Source organism: Miniopterus schreibersii (assembly GCF_964146895.1).
Source record: "Miniopterus schreibersii genome assembly, chromosome: 2".
NCBI classification, from domain to species: domain Eukaryota; kingdom Metazoa; phylum Chordata; class Mammalia; order Chiroptera; family Miniopteridae; genus Miniopterus; species Miniopterus schreibersii.
In genome coordinates, this window is record NC_138102.1 from 93514052 (window position 1) to 93532292 (window position 18241).

Here is an 18241-nt window from a genome sequence, read left to right on the forward strand (position 1 = left end):
CAACCTCAAAAAAAATACCACTCAGCACATACTGGCTCTATTGTTACTGTACTACTTAGAATGCAGCAGGTTTGTTTACCAAAGCTGTGTTATATCAAGAGACAATGTCCTTAGTATATATCTTACCAGTTCCTTCTTGTCTAGAAGGGTTTTGGGCTGTTCTCTCCTTTGAAGCTGATTGGCTATCTGCTCAGCCAATGAGCTCACTCCACCCGTGTACATCTTTATATACTTCTATTGGTTGGAGATTATAAAATGACCAGAATAAAGGGAAATGAGAAGGAAAAAATAAGTTAAGAAGACAGGAAAAAAAACTCTTTGAAAGTGAATACAAGGTGCAGCAGCAAACCATGCCCACACAGTGTCCACAAACAGGAAAACATGGTGGTAAGAAACACAGGTGTCAGTGCCCAGCAGAGGCAGGAATAATTAAATCCAGTAAGGAAGTCTTTCATGTCTTTTTGGAATATACAGTGCTGTGGAATGGGGAGGTGGGAAGACAGGATAGATGCAGATACAGAAGAGAGTAGGAAGGGCATATATCCTAGTGGCTCAAATGACATAGAGAGAGCTTGAGAGGAACGATGCCATTCATACAGCTGATGCAGGACTGTTGACAGTATGATTCAAGGGTTGGGGAGGGCTTGTAAAATTATTTCCTCATTTAGAAAGCTCATTCTTGCAAAGGCTGACTCTCCACTTGGGTAACAGATAACTTCCGTCCTCATTACTAACACTTCGTTCATAACCTCTGTCACATGCATCAAACACTCCTGAGCTTTATCTGAAAGACCCCTTCTCTGCCCATTCTTGCTGTTGATATTTGTGTTCTTAGCACCCAGGCACTAAGGACAAAGCTTTCCAGACTGGATTGGGCATCTCAAACACAGATGCAGGAGGCTAACACCTGTAGCATATAGATAAGTTGCTCAGGTTAGTCTTGAGAGGTCAGAATATGTTTCTATTCCAGAGGAGTTATTTTTTTTATTGGTTGAAAAAATATAAAAGAAAAATCCAGTCAACTCAATTCTCTTCCTAGCAATGATGAAGAAGGAACAGGAAGAAACTATCAAATTTCAATTGTAAACCTTCCTGCTAGGGAACTCAACTTCAAGCCTGTCCCAGGGAAAGAGGTCAAAGCCTTGCTGGCAGTCCTTTAGAGACTCCACGTCCAGGTTACCCTTCCATGTGAAGATGACCAAGACACCTAGTGTGTGTGATACTCCTTTCATGAACTATGTGGAACAGGTGCTACATGCCAAGTGTAAGGAGCCTAACTCTAACTGACTCAGAGCACACCAGGAGCAGTTGTCTTGGGGATGCCAATAACTCTGGTTAGAAATTGGTTTGTATGGACAAACACACAAAGCCATGTGTGAGGGAATCACTGGCCTGAGCAATGGCATGCCCTGGGCTGGCAGGGACAAACAAGAGAAACACTGTAGGGGAAAACTAACTTTATGTAAAAATGGATAAAGGGTTCTCTAAGGTTCAGCTGGAACTGAGGAGTCAATTATATTTTTTTATTTAAGATAAGGAGATTTCCAAGGATTGGTGACATTTGCTCCTTAACGCTATAGCTTATACCCATTAGTGGTTGAGAATAACAAGTGGCTTAAGCTAAACCTTCTTCAAATTAAAGTCATTAGGAAAGCTGAGGCCTGGAACAGACAGACACCAGGCAGAGCTGAGCAGATCGTTTAACAGCTGACACTGAAGGAGAAAATTGTACTTCTTTCATTCTGCAGCAGGTGAGGGCATGGGCCAGATGTCAAATATGAGGCTGGGATACTGAACAAGTCCTGGGTGTTCACTGCTCCAAGCCCTTCTCTCCCACCAGAAACCGGCACTGTCATATCCTATAATCAGCAAAGACAGTTCAGGGCTGCCTCTGTGCGAAGGCATCTGTCACACTCAGTTCTCAGTAATGTGATTACACTGACAAGCATCCCACCAAGAGAGGTTCTATTTGTTTCTGGCATAAAAAGCAGATGGTTTCCTTCTCCCTACTCTTAAGAAATAGTGACGATATAGCAATCGCTGGATTTAGACTATTTCCACCACACATGCATATGTTTCCACACATACACTCCATGGTCTGCTACAGGCACGAGAACAGGAAAGATCCTCCATTCTCTGTAAACTACTATATAGCTGGGTTGAGGTCCACTGTAGGACATAGCAGGACTCATTCCTTAAGTGATCACAATTGATGAGGCACCTGGGACACTGCATATTCACCACTCCATTTAAGTGGATTTAATTACACTGCAGTTCATATTTTGTAACACATATTAATATACAGACACTTGGAGTTAAAAAAGCTAATGGCTGAAAAATGTGTATCATTTGATATAGTTGAAATATAATGAAAGTGGATTTATGTCATCAGAACTTGATGCAATGAAAACTAGTAGCCTCTTTAACTTAGTTGTATGCTTACAAACCCCACATGTAAAACAGACTGATGCATGCATGTGTATGTGTGTGTGTGTGTGTGCATGCACGCGCGGGCACACACACATACACAACTGGATTCCTACAGGAGACAAGCCGAAGTTTAAGAGCTCTGCAACCTCCCTGGGGCCAGGTGGCATTTGTGTAGGTGAAGTGAGCAGAGGCTGAAGAGGAAACACAGTTTTGCCGTTTGAGGCCTGCTACCTGTCGAAGGGAGTCAGAGGAGGGAGAGGCGGGGCGGCTGGAGGAGCGGAGATTAAGAGAAAGCTCCCACTGGTCAACAAAAAATCGACGAGAAGGTTCAGGCCCTGGCTATAAAATACAAGATGGAGAAAAAGAAAATCAAAGGAAATGTTAAGTTATACACTGACCTGAACATAAGGAATCTGGCAGTTTTACTTTTAGTATTTTTTTAAATCCTCACTCAAGGATACTTTTTCCATTGCTTTTCAGAGAGAGTGGAAGGGGGAAAGAGAGAGAGAGAGAGAGAGAGAGAGAGAAACATCAATGTGAGAGATACACAATGATTGGTTGCCTCAAACAGGGCCGGGGATTAAGCCTGCAATCGAGGTACATGCCCTTGGCCAGAATTGAACCCGGGACCCTTCAGTCCCTGGGCCAACACTCTAACAACTCAGCCAAACTGGCTAGGGCAGGAATCTGGCAGTTTTAGATCCTTTTTTACTTTAGACAGTTACTTAGGTAACAAATGTAGTAAAGAAATACCCTTAGTACCCAGAAGCATGAGTAGCTCATTCAAGGCTTGCATTTTGCTTTTAGTTCACCATCCCTCCTGCTTCCAGGGATGCTTGTGCTGGAATATGCTCACCATAGCCACAAGCACTCTGGAAGCCCGTCTTTTCTTGCCTGGTGCTCTTACTTCATTTGCCCCATATAACGCTGCCAGCCACAAGGTGGCAGAGGGCAGGGGTGATGTCTTGCTTGTTCACCCACATAATTTGTGCTCTGCAGAGACTCTCACCAGCCTGAGCTGGATGGGATTTCTCCTAGGTGGGAGATACTACTACCTATCACTCCACTAGCCTTATAAATAGCAGACAACAGAGACAGCAAATCTAGAGTGAAGCTTGCTCCTTCTACATAAAGGCTAGGAATGTGGGCTTTTCCTCCTCTTATTGCCAGTGCTCAGAGAAACTGTTCACCAAGGAGCCAGCCAAATCCCAGAAATCATCTGGAGAAAAGACTTCAGGCCCCCAAGTCCTCTGCAGAGTGCATGCAGCATGTGTACAAAAGTGGGCCAGGATCTTCCTCAGTGAGAGGCTCATGCAGTCCCTAAACAGTGAGAAGGTGGCAGAGGGCTTTGGCAAACAACAACTGCTTAGTTTCCTAGCAGGTTCTGGGTGAAATACTTACAGAGGAGGGATGAGTACTATTATGGTAAGGAGACCCTCTGCCCCTCCAGCTCCAAGCAGACCCAGTGCACCACTTCCGCCCACACTAACTTCATAGCTTAGAGGGGTGACCATGTGAGTGTCACCAGCTTCTGCTCAGCCAGCTCATAGGCCCTCAGCTCAGCACTCAGAGCGCCAAGGAGGAGCTGGGGGAGATCACTGTAGAGGAGTGCGACCCACCAGGAAGGAGAGAAGACTAAGCTTCCCCAGGGGTGGCAGAGCAGTGGAAGCTAATGGGGGAAGGGAAGAGTTGGGGGGGAGCAGGTGAGTGCAAAGGCACAATTAGGGGATAGTGGAAAGTCCTGCAAGAGAACATAAGAGTGACCCTTAAAAGCATCTAGAAAGGCCTTGCAAACGCCACCGCCCTGGAGCTGCCTGTGACCAGCCATGGTGAACCCCACCGTGTTTGACATTGCTGTCGACAGCAAGCCCTTGGGCTGCATCTCTTGAGCTGTTTGCAGACAAAGTTCCAAGGACAGCAGAAAACTTTCGTGCTCTGAGCACTGGGGAGAAAGGATTTGGTTATAAAGGTTGCTGTGGTCACAGAATTTATTCCAGGATTTATGTGCCAGGGTGGTGACTTTACACACCACAATGACATAGGCAGCAAGTCCATCTATTGGGAAAAATTTGAAGATGAGAATTTCATCCTGAAGCATACAAGTCCTGGCATCTTGTCCATGGCAAACACAGGACCTAACACAAACAGTTCCCAGTTTTGCATCTGCACTGCCAATACAGACTTAGTTGGATGGCAAGCATGTGGTCTTCGGCCAGGTGAAAGAAGGCATGGATATTGTGAAGACCATTGAGGGTTTGGAATCCAAGAATGGCAAGCCAGCAAGAAGGTCACCATTGCTGACTGTGGCCAACTCTAATAAATTTGACTTGTGTTTTATCTAAACTACCAGACCATTCCTTCTGTAGCTCAGGAGAGCACCCCTTCACCCCCATCTGCTTGGGATGTTCTGTAATCTCTCCGCAGTTCATTGGGTTCCATATTTTCCCCACCCCTTCCAAGTCTAGCTGGATTGCAGAGTTAAGTTTATGATTATGAAATAAAAGCTAAACAACCAAAAAAAAAAAAAAAAAAGCATCTAGAAAGGAGCCCTGCACTGAAGAATCTGGAAACCAGCCCTTTGAGAAAATCAAAGAAAACTCCCTGCAAGCCTTATTGCTATCTTTCCTCCCGTGCACTGCAGTCCTAGACTTCTTATATTTTCTCCCTGCCAACTTCTTGTTTTATTCAACATATTTCCCTCTGTTCTTCGTTTCATTGTTTCAGTAAAAATCATCAAAACCTCATTAAATATGTATTCCCCAAAATGTAGGGCACTGCCCCACTCAGTGAAAATGCGTAGTTTTCTTTCTGAGAGGAATATAGCCAGAGAAAAAGGAAGACAGAGGCTGGGCACACACAGAGCTCAAGAGAGGAAGCAGTCCCAAGAGTGAACAAAGCAGAGCTGGGCCATGGGTGAGGAGATGAAAATGACCCCGATCTCCACCTCAAGCAAGTCTCCTTCCTGCTGCCCCAGCACCTGGTCCCAGTCTGCCTGCTTCTAGCTCACTGACAGGTACAGGAAGACAGCACTACTGTTAACTTCCCAAAAGATCTGAGAAGTAATGGGATTTACAGCTGAGCCATAATTGCACTTCTCAGAGAGCAAAGGCAGAGGGGAGGTAAAAGTTTTTAAAAGACCCATATAAAATTAGCAGCTGCACAGCTACACCCACTCACAGGTCATCTTTGTGGGTAACAATAACAACCAAAAAAGTTTCATAAAATAAGTAGGCTTTTTAAAACAGGCATCTCTGCTCTTCATCAAATTATACAATGGCCAGGTGTAAACAGCAATTTTCTCCTTTAGTTTTTCAGAAAAACTAGCTAAAGCCTTTCATTTGCGACCCCATCTTGTCATCGCCTTCTTTCCTGTTGTCTTCATACTTGAGAAATCCCCACATCAGTAAGAGCTCTTTCAGTATTTCTACTTCAAGCTACCCACTGTCAAAAGAGCTAAGCAAATGTCCCCTGCTTATTGATCTAGAGCCTTGCCCTAAGAAGCCAAACCTGATAGTCAAATGCTATTCCATCACTGGCACATATATTGGAATGGGAAAGATGGGCAGAAATGGGAAGTCGTTAGGCTTTCTGGAATAGCATGGACTTTCAGGATCTGAACGCTGGGTAGGTGAATGCTCTACTGTGAATGCTACTTGCATGTATCAACACTGTTACCAAAAAGAATTCTGGTTCTTGGCTGGGTGACAAGAGCGTGCAAAAAGCAAGGGGAGGAGGGACCATCCTCACCTTCCCTCTGCCACCCCCCCGCCAGCGTGCCCCATATGTGTGGCTCTCAGCAGCATCCCATGCCAGGGTTCATGCTCTTTTACCCTCTCATGATGGGGACTCTGCTTGCCATGGCTGTCAGCATCAAGATCCCTGTACGTCTGTTGGCAACAAAGTAGAAATTTAAGCTCTATCTAAATGCTCTATTTGGAACTAGTAAGTGACAGTGTCAGAGTTCATTTCAACACAAATCCCTTGCCTCCTACTGAGCCCCATCCCAAGGAACCACAATCCTGTCTATATCTAATCTGGTCAGTTACACAATAAATAAAGAATTAGTTAGTACAGCCCTGGCCAGTGTGGCTCAGTTGGTTGGACATCATCCTGTGCACTGAAAGGTTGCTGGTTTGATTCTCAGTGAGGGCACATGCCTGGATTGTGGGCTCCATCCCAGTAGGGGGTGTGCAGGAGGCAGCTGATTGATTTTGCTCTCACATTGATGTTTCTCTCTCTTCCTCTCTCTATAAAATAAATTTAAAAATTGGAGCAAAAAAAAAAAGAACTACTTAGTACAAAGATGGAACAAATATTTCTTTCACAGGGTGGCACAAGATCAGAGGCCTTAAGTGGGAGGCTTAAAAGGAAAAGTGTGAGAGAAGGGTGAAGCTTTCACAAAACAGCAGAAAGGGAAGGTGGGAGATGGAAACTGGCTGGAATACATGATCGGTACAACAGTCCAGAGGGAACCACAGGGTGGGGGATGGTCCCTGCGTAGGAACATGGGACGCATACTTTATTAAAGGGAGAAGTGGACAAAGACTGGAAGTGTTTTCAGTAAACAGGAAAATGCACATGACTGGGTAGGAACCTATAAGACAGGAACATGGCTGCTTCCACTGACCTGAGGAAACCTCTCAAGCAGCAATCATGGGGACCGGGGGACAGGGATGGCTGCTTCTATCACTCTTCGGATAACTGACGATTCACCTTATCGCCTTGTACTGGTGGGAAACTGATCCAAAGCTTCCACTATGTCTACTCTTGTCCAGGGCCCATGAGCATATTGTCTCTCACAGGCAGGATGAGGCCAGAGCTTGGGCTCCAGAGTCACACCACCCAGATCCTGTTCCTGGATCCATCTGTGTGACCCTGTACAAATTACCTCCCTACTCTATGCCTCAGTCTCCTCATCTGTAAAATGGAGATAAGAGTACCTGCCTCATGAGGTTATTGTAAGAACTGCTTGAGATCATACATGAAAAGAACCTAGAATACTACCTGGGCCACAGTGAATGCTCCTAAATGCTAGCTCTTATGTAGAGAGAAGGCACAGGGTAGCACTACACCTACAGCAGCTTAGTTCTTAAACCCAGCAGCACAGGTTGGGCCTTTAAAAATCAGACACATTACAGAGGAGTCACTTTTTATTTTTTATTTATTTAAAAATATATCTTAACTGATTTCAGAGAGAGGAATGGAGAGAAACATCAATGATAAGAGATTCATTGATTGGCTGCCTCCTGCATGCCCCCAACTGGGGATCGAGCCCGCAACCAGGGCATGTGCTCTGACCAGGAATTGAACCTTGATCTCCTGGGTCATAGGTCAATGCTCATCAACTGAGCCATGACAGCGGGGCAAGGAGTCACTTTTTAAATAGGCAACCTTAGTCGAGAAAATAACTTCCCACAGATCCTACCTTTAAAATTTGTATTTTATTTTGTAGGGATATACTACAAAGGTCAACAAAGCAATTCTGTAAATATACTTTATGTACGTATGCTTGCCACAAATGTATGCTTGTTGTCCTCATTAACTTTATTGCACTTGTTAACTCTGCTATAAAGCAGTTTTGAATGATCAGCCTGGAGTCTGGATGGGGTGGATGGGAAGGGCAGGTGCTTGTTGGGAGAAGTTGGATAAGCAAGAGGCAGGGCTCTCAAAATCAGAAGGTGGCAAACTCATATAGTTAAGCCCTTACAAAAAGCTTCCCAAAGTTCATCCTAGCTCAATCTCCTTGGGTAGCAAGGCAAAAATGACTGCTTTAAATGGGATTATGTAAAAATGTGTTGATCTATGGGGTTTTTGGACCTCATGTCTGTGATATTGTTTAAATTTTAGTTTGTGATTGTATGGTTGTATTCCCAGGACATAGGGCTAGATTAAACCATCCAGGGTTTGACTGTAATATGTACTATCCTGAGGTCCAATCAGGAATTTGCTCATTTGTGGAAATAAAGGTTGCTTCCACTACAAAAATGGTTTCTACAAATGTTTTTTCTTTTTTTAAGTTGTCATTGAAAGGAGGGAGTCCTGATTTGGTCTCTACCCCAGCCAGCTACACAGGCAGGCAGGAAGACACAGACAGGAGAGTGGAGCATGCAGAGGAGGTCACCTTCTGGCCGCCATGTGCCCGACAGGGAGGTGGAGTAGGGGATGGAGAGAGTGCGATCACTTTTTTTGGGCAGGTCCGAGAACGCTCCTTTTCCCGTCGCTTTTATGCCAACAGATACAAACAGAGAGAACACTGGTGAAACAGTGGCCACATTTAGGCTGGTTCTGGAAGGAACAAGGGGTATTTGCCAAAAACATCTCAGAGGCCCCTTTCCTTGCCCCTCCATCCTCAAAAGCAAAACACTATATGGTCAGGGAGGGGGACGTGTCACAGGCTGTAGTTGGTCTTCAGGTCAGGCTTGTGCTGTTTGTTAGGTGCAGCTGATCTTGAGGTCAGACTTGCAGTGTAATACTTTCTAAACACCAGGGATCAAGGGTATATTCTTCTCAGTTGGTTATATCAGGGAAGTTGGGGGACAGAAGAGATGAGCTTGGTTATAAGTAGAGAGAAGGGGCACACAGGCCATCATTACAAGAGTCATGCAGACCCTAACAATGACTTGTCACCTGCACACTCAACAGGAGCAGAGCAGCACTCTCCCTCAGGGCCAACTATGAGAAAATCCTGCCATTACTTCCTCTTCTTAGTCCCTTAACCCACATTCAAAAGGTTCTGGAAAACTATCAAGGAAATACAAGAAAGTACAGGAAATAGAATATAAAAGTTAAATATCTTTCACCACCTGAAAACCATACCTATGTCCACGGATTATCTCTCCATCTTGCCCCTCTCCATTGCATTTCCTTCCTTGTGAATCTGACTGAGAGAACCCTTAGGACTTAGGAAACAATCACATATTCCTAGGTCAGAGGAATCCTCACTTCCTTGAGCCCAGAATGACCATGTGGGGCAGCACACAGGCCTGAGAGAAGTAGTAGTTATGGAAGTTGTTGGGCTGGGGAAGCAGCTCCTCTGTCTGTTCCTATCTCTCATGACAACCTACTTCCAAACCAAGGCTGGATAATGTGCAGTTTGTCTGCAGGATGTACTTCTGAGATGAAAAGACAAAAGGGTGGAGAGGGAAGAGCAAAACTGTTTACATAGGAAGGTCAAAAAGAGAAGTCGCTGGCAAGCAAAGTTGTTATTAATTTCCCCTTCATTGTATGACCTAAGTGAAAACTGGTCCTGGTGCCAAGGCAGCCATCACTGCCGTGCTTGCCATAGCCTCCTGCCTCAATTTGAATCATGTCAAGAGAAACACAAAGTGAATCATGATAAGGTGCTGCCAGTCTCCCCCTCATTTCTAAAGGGAGATAAGTGGGGCCAGTAGTCAGGGTGAGTCAAAAGCAGAGGGCCCCAGTGCACCACTGGAGTCCCTGTCCTCAGGTTTCTGTAGCATCTGGCATTGCCTTCCAATGTTCTATCTTTTAAGAAAGAAATTTACAAGGCCAAGATTCATGAAACCATCTCTGCTTTAGTGTTGAGAAAAAATTATATGTGACTACAATACATTTCACATGGATGAAAAAACTGTGTTATAGTTCTTTCACAGCCAAGTAAATTTACAATTCCCAACTCTATACAACATTAAGCACACAGGATCTAACAGGATTTTCATTGCTCATGGTTTCTCACTTATCTCTCCAGCTGCTCTCTGTCATCCCTGGGGCCCACTCCACAGAGCCCACGTTTGAGTTTAGTGGCTTTAGTCTGCTGCCTGCACAGCTTAGCAATATTCTACTTCATTGATCGTGACCATCTATTTACCTAGGTGATAAGCTAGCTGTAGGTCTTCCATGTAGCACTGTGCACGAGGCTAGAAGGGCCAGATGCTTCATAAACAGGAGAAACACAAGAAGGCTCAAAAAGACCAAGCTCCTAATACCCCTCAGGATAGCTGCATCAGACAGTGAGCTGATGTACAGTCTTCACCAGGACAGAGGCCTTGGCTCACACTTCTTGCTCTTGATACTTCCCCACAAGCTCACCCACAGTGGCCCAGGCACATGCCATTGACTCATTTGTTCATCCCTCTGCATATATTACAGTTGTCCATCCTTCCTCTTTGCTCCCCTACCTCAAGCTGCCTTTGTGAGTACTGTAAGAATCTGGAGTTCAGGAGGTCTAGGTTAGAGTTCATGTTCCCCTTCTGCGGATCCTCAACTAAAGATTACTTTTCAATTATACCTTCCACCTAAACTTCAAGGAAAGGGTGAGGAAAGAAAATGGAAGTAAATTTCTAATGAGCACTCCCTGGAACTCCTGCAGACCTCCCCGAAGCAGAGGGAAAGAGGCAGTCTGGCTTCATAAGTTTAGACATTGTTTCCAAGCTTCCATCTCAGTCTCATGGGCCCTGCTTTTAAAGTGGCATATTATTAAAAGAAAGGTTAGAAATAAACATTACCCAACCAGTTACTTCTCAGTGCCTCCCAGCAATAGTTGTCACTCTATAGCACAAGAAGGCACTGAAGGCCTAACTCCTTTGACCTCTCAGAATTTTAGTCCTAAATGATACTAATCTACAAGATGAGTCCAGTGCACTCACTGGAGCAGAAACTTGTCAGCTGTGATATGGAGGAGGTACAATAGAGACCTCCAGTCCCTCCGATGTTTCCTATTATCAACCAGGTGCCATTCCTCCATTTCGGTCCTATTCTGTACTGCTTACGAGAAGCAGCTTTCTAGGAGATCCTATAACTACTTTAGTGAAATTTTCTAAAAAGAGTATTTTAAATGTATACAAAACACCAAGAAAATGCCCATGATCATCTCTGCCCAGGTTTGAACTAAATAAAAATCATAGTTCAAGATGATTACTTGGATAACATTTTCCTATTTCTCAGGCTTCTCCTTCCAATGGTCATAAGGACACATGTTAACAAGAAGTCAACTTGGGACAAAGGTTATAATAGTAAAACCCCAAAGGTTAGGGTAACTGAACAATTTACCACATAGCTTTAGCTAGTTTCATCAAATTCACAGGCCACCCTGACAACTGGTTTCTTAAATCCCAAGGAGTTAAATAAATCATGCAATACAATCAGTATTGTTTATTACAGCTTTACCAGAGTCATTATTCAAATGAGCACAGAGATGTCCTGTGCTTGAGCTGGGATTCTAGAGTGCAGGCCTCTACCCTGGCTGGCTCAGAAGGAGGAATAGGGTGGGAAAGCCTGGGGACACAGCACCCATTTGGGTTCTTGGTCAGTTTCCTTTACCTGTTTCCACTGTGGGGTGGGAGCAGGGCGACCCTGCTCAGGTAGGCAGCAGGACGGCTGGCTGACCCCACGCTCTTGTGTTGGCTGTGACACACAGGCCAAGTATGGGTGGGGGACAGGACATGGAGATAAAACAAAATAAAATATATTAAAGTAGAAGACATAAAAAAGGTACTTGTGGAGGACAAACACACATCTATGTACTGGGGTGGTGATGGTGGTGAAGACATAGAATTAATTCTTAGAAAGTTACACTTATAAAGGAAACAAAATACCCTGCTCCCCAAACCAAAAGCAAATGTAAACAAACAAAAAAGGAAAACAGAAGCTGTAATTCTCATTATCCTTTTCCCTAGGTCAATGTTCTGAGCCTAAACTACTAATTCTGGTTTAGAAAACTAATCTTTCACTCAAAATAAGGAAAGCAACCCTCTCTTAGAGGCAAACTTCCTCTGATGGAGAATATTCCAGCCTTCCCGAGGTGGGTGGGACCTGGGCTGCCAGAGCTGACAGGGAATGAGTATCATTATCTTTTCTGCGAGCCATAATCAATGGCTAGATGTGAGAAGTTAATTCAGGCCAGACTCCAATCACAGTCACTAAGTCAGTGTCCACTCTGTCCACAGGAACAACCGTTGATGCGTGTGGAGAAGATGAAGAAAGAGGGAAAGGATGCAGAGGATGGGCTCCCTCAGGTCACCAGGGAGTTTTACAAGAAACTTTCAGTGTGAATTTCAAAATCCCAGCATCTCCTCTTGTAAGATGTCTTAGTGACTTTTAGACAAGCAAGAGGAGACAATGCCTAACCTAAACATCCTTCAAAGGCTCCTGTCTAGCACTCTCAGGCATGACTTAGGAGAAATGCAAGTCAGTATCCATGAGGAATATTTAAAATGTTCATATTCTCGACCTAGTTCAAGGAGAGCCTAGGAAAATAGTTTGCAACACACAAAAGCAGCTTTATAATAAGAATATTGATGAAAAACGACTGAACATCCAGCACTAGAGGAGAGTTAAGAGAAGCATGGCACACACTGAAGATGCTTGTAAAGAGTTTGAAATGATGTGGGAATATGACCAAAGTTACATGAAAAACCCCCCCACAAAAAAACATAATAAAAAAGTGTATGTTAAGAATGACCTCAACTATGAAAGCAAGAATGCACTAAAGAAGAAAGACCAGAAAGAACTATAACAAAATATTAACAGAATGAGAGGTATTTTAATTACCTTTATCATACTTCTCAGCATTTTCCTCAATAGGCATGTACTTCTTTTATAATTTAAATGTGAACATATACATATGAATAGGTATATAGATATAAATTAAAAAATCCCTCTGCTGAATTTTGCCAGATACCTCATCCCTGAATGGTGAGGATGAAGCAGTGCTGAAATCATGAAGAGCTTCTGAAATGTTCTTCTCTGCTACAGTCACACAGGGGGAGAACCAGATACCAGTTCTGAGTCCATGAGTCCTCAGGTCTGTAACATATCCTATCTCATTCAACTGAAAAGATCCCTCATTCCTGTGTGGTCAGACCAAGAGACAAGTGAGGTGTGAGATGGGTTTACCTGTCTCCTCATGCCAGTGGACTGTGGGGGTGCATTCTCTTCAAACTTGGCCAGCAGCTGGGTTGCCATGTACTTCACCTTGTTCTGGTTGCTGAGGGCGACATCAGTCCTCCTGTCGGTCAGAGTGCTCACCAGTGTGGCTCTTCCTCCTCTGCACACCCGGGGCACTTCCTCCTGATCAATATTGACACCCAAGAACCAGCCTCTGTTAGAGGAGCCCTCAAATACCCTTCCCACAAAGGAGAAGTGCAGCTAGGGCCCTGGCATGGTAGCTGGTATTTCTGCTTTAGGTTGAGCTTAACAGCTCTCTTCAAAGTTCTAATCTCAAGATGGAGTATAAAGAGGTACTCAGAGTTTTACTGATATTGTCACATCCCAGCAAAGCCAATACCCTTTGCCAGATGTGTGATTCCAAAGAGACAGGAAAGCCCTGGTGCACATGTGTGTGTGCTCCCTTGGATGCTCTCCAAAAAATTAAAGCCAAAAGCCCACAGAAAAAGCATCTGGCCACGAAAATTCTTGTAAAGGATGAATATGAAAAGATCTAGCAACACCAATTTGAAAATTAAGGATTTAAGACAAAAAGGGCAATTCAGTATAATCATTCTAACAAATCCCAGATAATTCTCACCTCTTCGGATTGACTGGTCTTTCTCCTCTTTCCAGTACCTTCCAAATCCTTTTCCTTCTTATCCTATACCAAGAAAGGAGCCATCTGCATTATTCTAGTCACTATACCTTGCCATTGGGTTTGCAGCTGGTAAAAAAAAACAAAAAACTTTTCCATTTACCTTGGGAGAACGCTTCCGAGAGATAGTCTGCCCAAGTTTGCTTAGGAAGGAGATGGGGGATTTGGTGCTGGCTATCAGGACTGCTTTCTCCTCAGCATTCAAGTCCAAGGCATCTGTGAATAGAAAGCAATGTTCGAGGATAGCATTGGAGGGGCTTCAAAGTACTGACCAGAACTACCCTGCCTGCAGATGGCTCCTGGAACCTTGGAAAGCTCTAAAGGTTCATCTGCTCTGACAAAAGCATGAGGAACTCAGCAGGAAATTCCGCAAAGAAAACACATACTTAGGTTTACACATTGAGCCTTCTCTTTTCCATCAACATAAACAATATCAACTCTTTCCCAATCTACTTCAGTCACAAAAATCTCCACTTTTACTTTTCAAAAGTTGGAATTCCCTTGTGAATGTTAGTTACAGCAGAGTGCTGAAGCCTCACCTTTGTGATAAAAATTTCAGGGCAGAGAGAAAGGGAGGGAGGGCAGGCAGCTCAGGGCCACTGGTTTGGTATATACAGATACCATGCACTTAGCTGCACACTAAGGGGGCTCTCCCTGAACATGTACACTGATGTTAGAGCTGTGGACTTTTGCTGTAAAAACTGTATATCTAATCAGAAAACCCACAAACATCTATGAGAGTACATGGGCTGAAAGACACTGGAGAGTTACAAACTGTGGATTCCAATGTTTTATTAGTAACAATAGTAATTTTTAAAATAATTGAAACTGATATATTGCTAACATTTATTAAGTGCTTCTGTTTGACAAACATTCTTCTTAGCATATCACAATCTAATTATACATAGAAAAAAACCCATTTTACAAATGAGGAAACTGAGGCACAGGAAAATTGAGTAACTAGCTTAAAGTTGAAAAGATGTTAGTACCAGGATGTAAACCCAGGTTTACTCTTAAAGCATTATGCTATACTTATTCCAAGAGACAATGAATGACAGAAATATTTTTTGTAGCATGCTGACAGACTAAGGCATTGGGCTGAGGGTCAAAGAAAGATTTTTGGAAAACACTAAAATGTAGGAGAAGAAAGAGAAGCCAGAGAAGGATCAGTAATAGAAAGAAGAGTGAGGCCAGGCCAGTGCAAGACCACAGAAGCCAAGGAGAAGAGAGAGGTTCAAGAAAAAAAAGATGTCATTCCATAATGCTGAACAATGTAAAAAGCCAAGGCTTGCCTAAGAGATGAGAAATGATAAAAGAACATGGATTTGGTGATTTTTCATGACCATGGAAAACAATCTGGCAGAGGAATAATGACAGAAGTCAGGTTGGAAAGTGTTACAAAGTTTAGGCAGTTGAGGAAGTAGCCTATAAACATGAACCACTTTTTTTCAAAAAGGCTAGTTCTGGGAGAAGGATATGAGAAGGTAACAGAGTTAAGGAAAAAATTCTGGATTGGAATGATTTTTACATATTTATAAATTTAGCAAGAAAGATTTGGGTAAGAATGAGTGGTTGAGAAGGGAAAAACAGTGGAGCAAAGGCCGAGGGACTTACCCTGATAGCTGACCCACAAAGACAGAGTAAGTACTTGCTTTTGTGGGTGCTGATGTAGGACACGGTTAGGGAAAGAAAGAAAAGCCAGGAAACAACATAGGACACAGAGAACTCCCACACCAGAGCCCTCAATCCTTACCGCTGGAGGGGAGTGAGTCTCTGAACATCTCATAGAACTGGGTCAGGTACATCACCATGGACAGCTTGTCAGGCTCCCCAACCGAGGCCATCTCTTTGCCTGTCATGATGGGAGAAATGCCCAGTTCCTTTTCAGCAATATCAAAGGCCAGCTGGTTATTCTTCTCCACATTTTGTTCATCCAAAGAATCAAAATCTCTGAGAAACAGGACAAGGAAAATGTATCAAGATGGAGTGTTTGTCCCTACACCAGAAAACAGTATCAAGAAGTCACCATCGTTTCTTGGTTGCTCAGCTAAAATCTTATATGCAATGCCTCACTGAAATCTGAGAGCAAACCTGAAATATAAATCATCCTCAAGGAGAAAAAATTATTAAAGATATGCCCATAAAGAAAAAAAAAGAGGAAAAGTTAAAAAAAAAAACTACCCTCATTTTTCCAATTATATAAATTTCTTACTAAAAAGTAAGCTTAAGAATAGGAACTGTATTGCCCGGCCGGGCATGGCTCGGCGGTTGAGCATCGACCTATGATCCAGGCGATCAGGGTTCGATTCCCGGTCAGGGCACATGCCTGAGTTGTGGGCTACAGCCAATCAATGACTCTCTCATCATTGATGTTTCTCTCTCTCTCTCTCCCTCTCCTTCCCTCTCTGTGAAATCAATAAAAATATATTTTAAAAAAGAAAAAGAAAAAAAAGAATAGGAACTATATGAGAGGAAACAAGATGGCGGTGTAGGTAACAGCTATACCCGCCGCCTCCCACAACCACATCAAAATTATGACTAAAATACAGAACCACTATCACTCGGAAACTCCTGAAATTTGGCTGAAGAGAAGCCCTACAACTAGGGAACTGAAGAAGCACCGAGAGCAGTAGGAGAGGTGGAGATGCGGGTGGATCGGGGCTGAATAATGGAGATGGTCGCAGGCAAACACCTGCTGCCCAGGTTTAAACCCAGGAGGGAATCTTGGCAGTGGAGGTTTCCCGCAGGAGTGAGGGGTCCTAGACCCACATCAGGCCCCCCAGCCCAGGGCTCCAGGGCCAGGAAGAGAAATCCCCACAACTTTGGGTTGTTAAACCAGCGGGGACTGTCGCTGAGGGTCACGGAGGCTGTGGGAGTCCCAGGCAGCTCCTCTTAAAGGGCTCATGCACAGACTCACTCAGATGCGCTCCCTCTGAGCTCCAACACTGAGCAGCAGCTTGAAAGGAACCTGGGACACTTGGGGAGGAACTAACCTGCCTGAAATTGGGAAGAGAGCTGGAGGGGCAGCTTTCTCCCAGGCAGAAGAGCTGGCAGATGCCATTGCTCCTTTGGCGAGACCTCCCCCTACACAGCCGGCAGGCAGGCGCCATATTTGAATCTTCAGCACTTGACTCACACCTTTGGCCCTGCCCTGGTGATTCCTGGAGGTCCTGCCCCTCCCCACTTGTAGGCTCATCCAAGCCATTTCCAGTGGCTTTTCTATACAAGTGGCCTCTCGAGCCTTATGCTTAGGACTTTCCTAAAATCCCTCCAACAAGCAACAGTGTGCCTCATTTGGCTTGATAAGTGGCCCCAGGCCGGGCACTAGTGGCAGCCTGCATTGGTTCATAGCTTGCTCTCTCCTGGACACCACCAAGCCCAGCACAAGTAGCAGCCAACTATGGTTTGCTGTGTAGCTCATGCTGGGTGGCCCTGGGCAAGGCACTGGCACAGGCTGACTTTGCACCTCCCGGAAGGCCCCAGAGACAGTGCACCTGGTGGTCAGACTCGACCATGCTGGATTATAACCCTACCACATCCACGAGTGACACACTCAAGGGACGCACTTGGTGAAAACTAAAGCTCTATTGAAGTAAATCCTGCTCCATAGGGGTGTCTCCAGTACAGCAACTCTTTGGCTGTACTTGCAGCTGGTCCTCACAGCCAATTGGCCTCCAGGTCAATTCCTCCTAGTGACAATAACAGCAACCAAGGCTCAACTACAACAGGTCAGAGCACACAGCCCACCCAGGGGAGCACCTAGAAGGCCCAGCTCAGGTGACTGGGGAGGCTGAGCCACTGGACCCTACAGGACACCTACTACACAAAGCCACTCTACATATTCCAAAAGACATAGCAGCTCTACCTAGTACATAGAAACAGACACCTGGAAGCAGCCAAAATGCGGAGGCAAAGAAACATGTCACAAAGGAAAGAACAGAAGAAATCTCTAGAAAATGAACTCATTTAAATGAAATAGATCCAAGCAAACTAACAGATACAGAGTTCAGAATAATGGTTATAAGGATGCTCAAGGATATTAGTAAGAGTATTATGGAAACAACTGAGACCATCGATGACAGAATAAAGTACCAATTTGAAATGAAGGCTACACGAACTGAAATGAAGAATAATTTACAGGGAATCAACAGTAGAGGAAGCTCAGAATCAAATCAGCAATTTGGAGCATGAGGAAACAAAAAACACCCAACCAGAAGAGCAAAAAGAAAAGAGAATCCAGAAATATGAAGATAGCATAAGGAGCCTCTG

At 44.3% G+C, this 18241-nt stretch overlaps 1 protein-coding gene and 1 pseudogene across 13 annotated transcripts in view; one reads left to right on the plus strand and one right to left on the minus strand.

Annotated features, from left to right (window-relative positions):
• The window catches only part of MICAL3 (microtubule associated monooxygenase, calponin and LIM domain containing 3), a 232827-nt gene that overhangs the window by 99210 nt on the left and 115376 nt on the right, over positions 1–18241 (minus strand). For 5 of the 12 annotated variants that reach the window (XM_081129909.1, XM_081129904.1, XM_081129908.1 and 2 more), the window contains exons 13-17: positions 15726–15922; positions 14076–14188; positions 13916–13978; positions 13285–13458; positions 11710–11793 (exon numbers count right to left, since the gene is read on the minus strand). In XM_081129909.1, coding sequence (XP_080986035.1) covers positions 11710–11793; positions 13285–13458; positions 13916–13978; positions 14076–14188; positions 15726–15922 — 631 coding nt within the window. Of the gene's footprint in view, positions 1–126; positions 235–2661; positions 2770–6260; positions 6318–8551; positions 8651–11709; positions 11794–12913; positions 13239–13284; positions 13459–13915; positions 13979–14075; positions 14189–15725; positions 15923–18241 lie in introns of those variants that run through there. The other 7 variants (XM_081129907.1, XM_081129912.1, XM_081129905.1 and 4 more) reach the window with 5 other exon arrangements.
• LOC308553739 (peptidyl-prolyl cis-trans isomerase A pseudogene) lies at positions 4221–4895 on the plus strand (annotated as a pseudogene). Its single transcript has one exon. The product of its transcript is annotated as a peptidyl-prolyl cis-trans isomerase A pseudogene (transcript).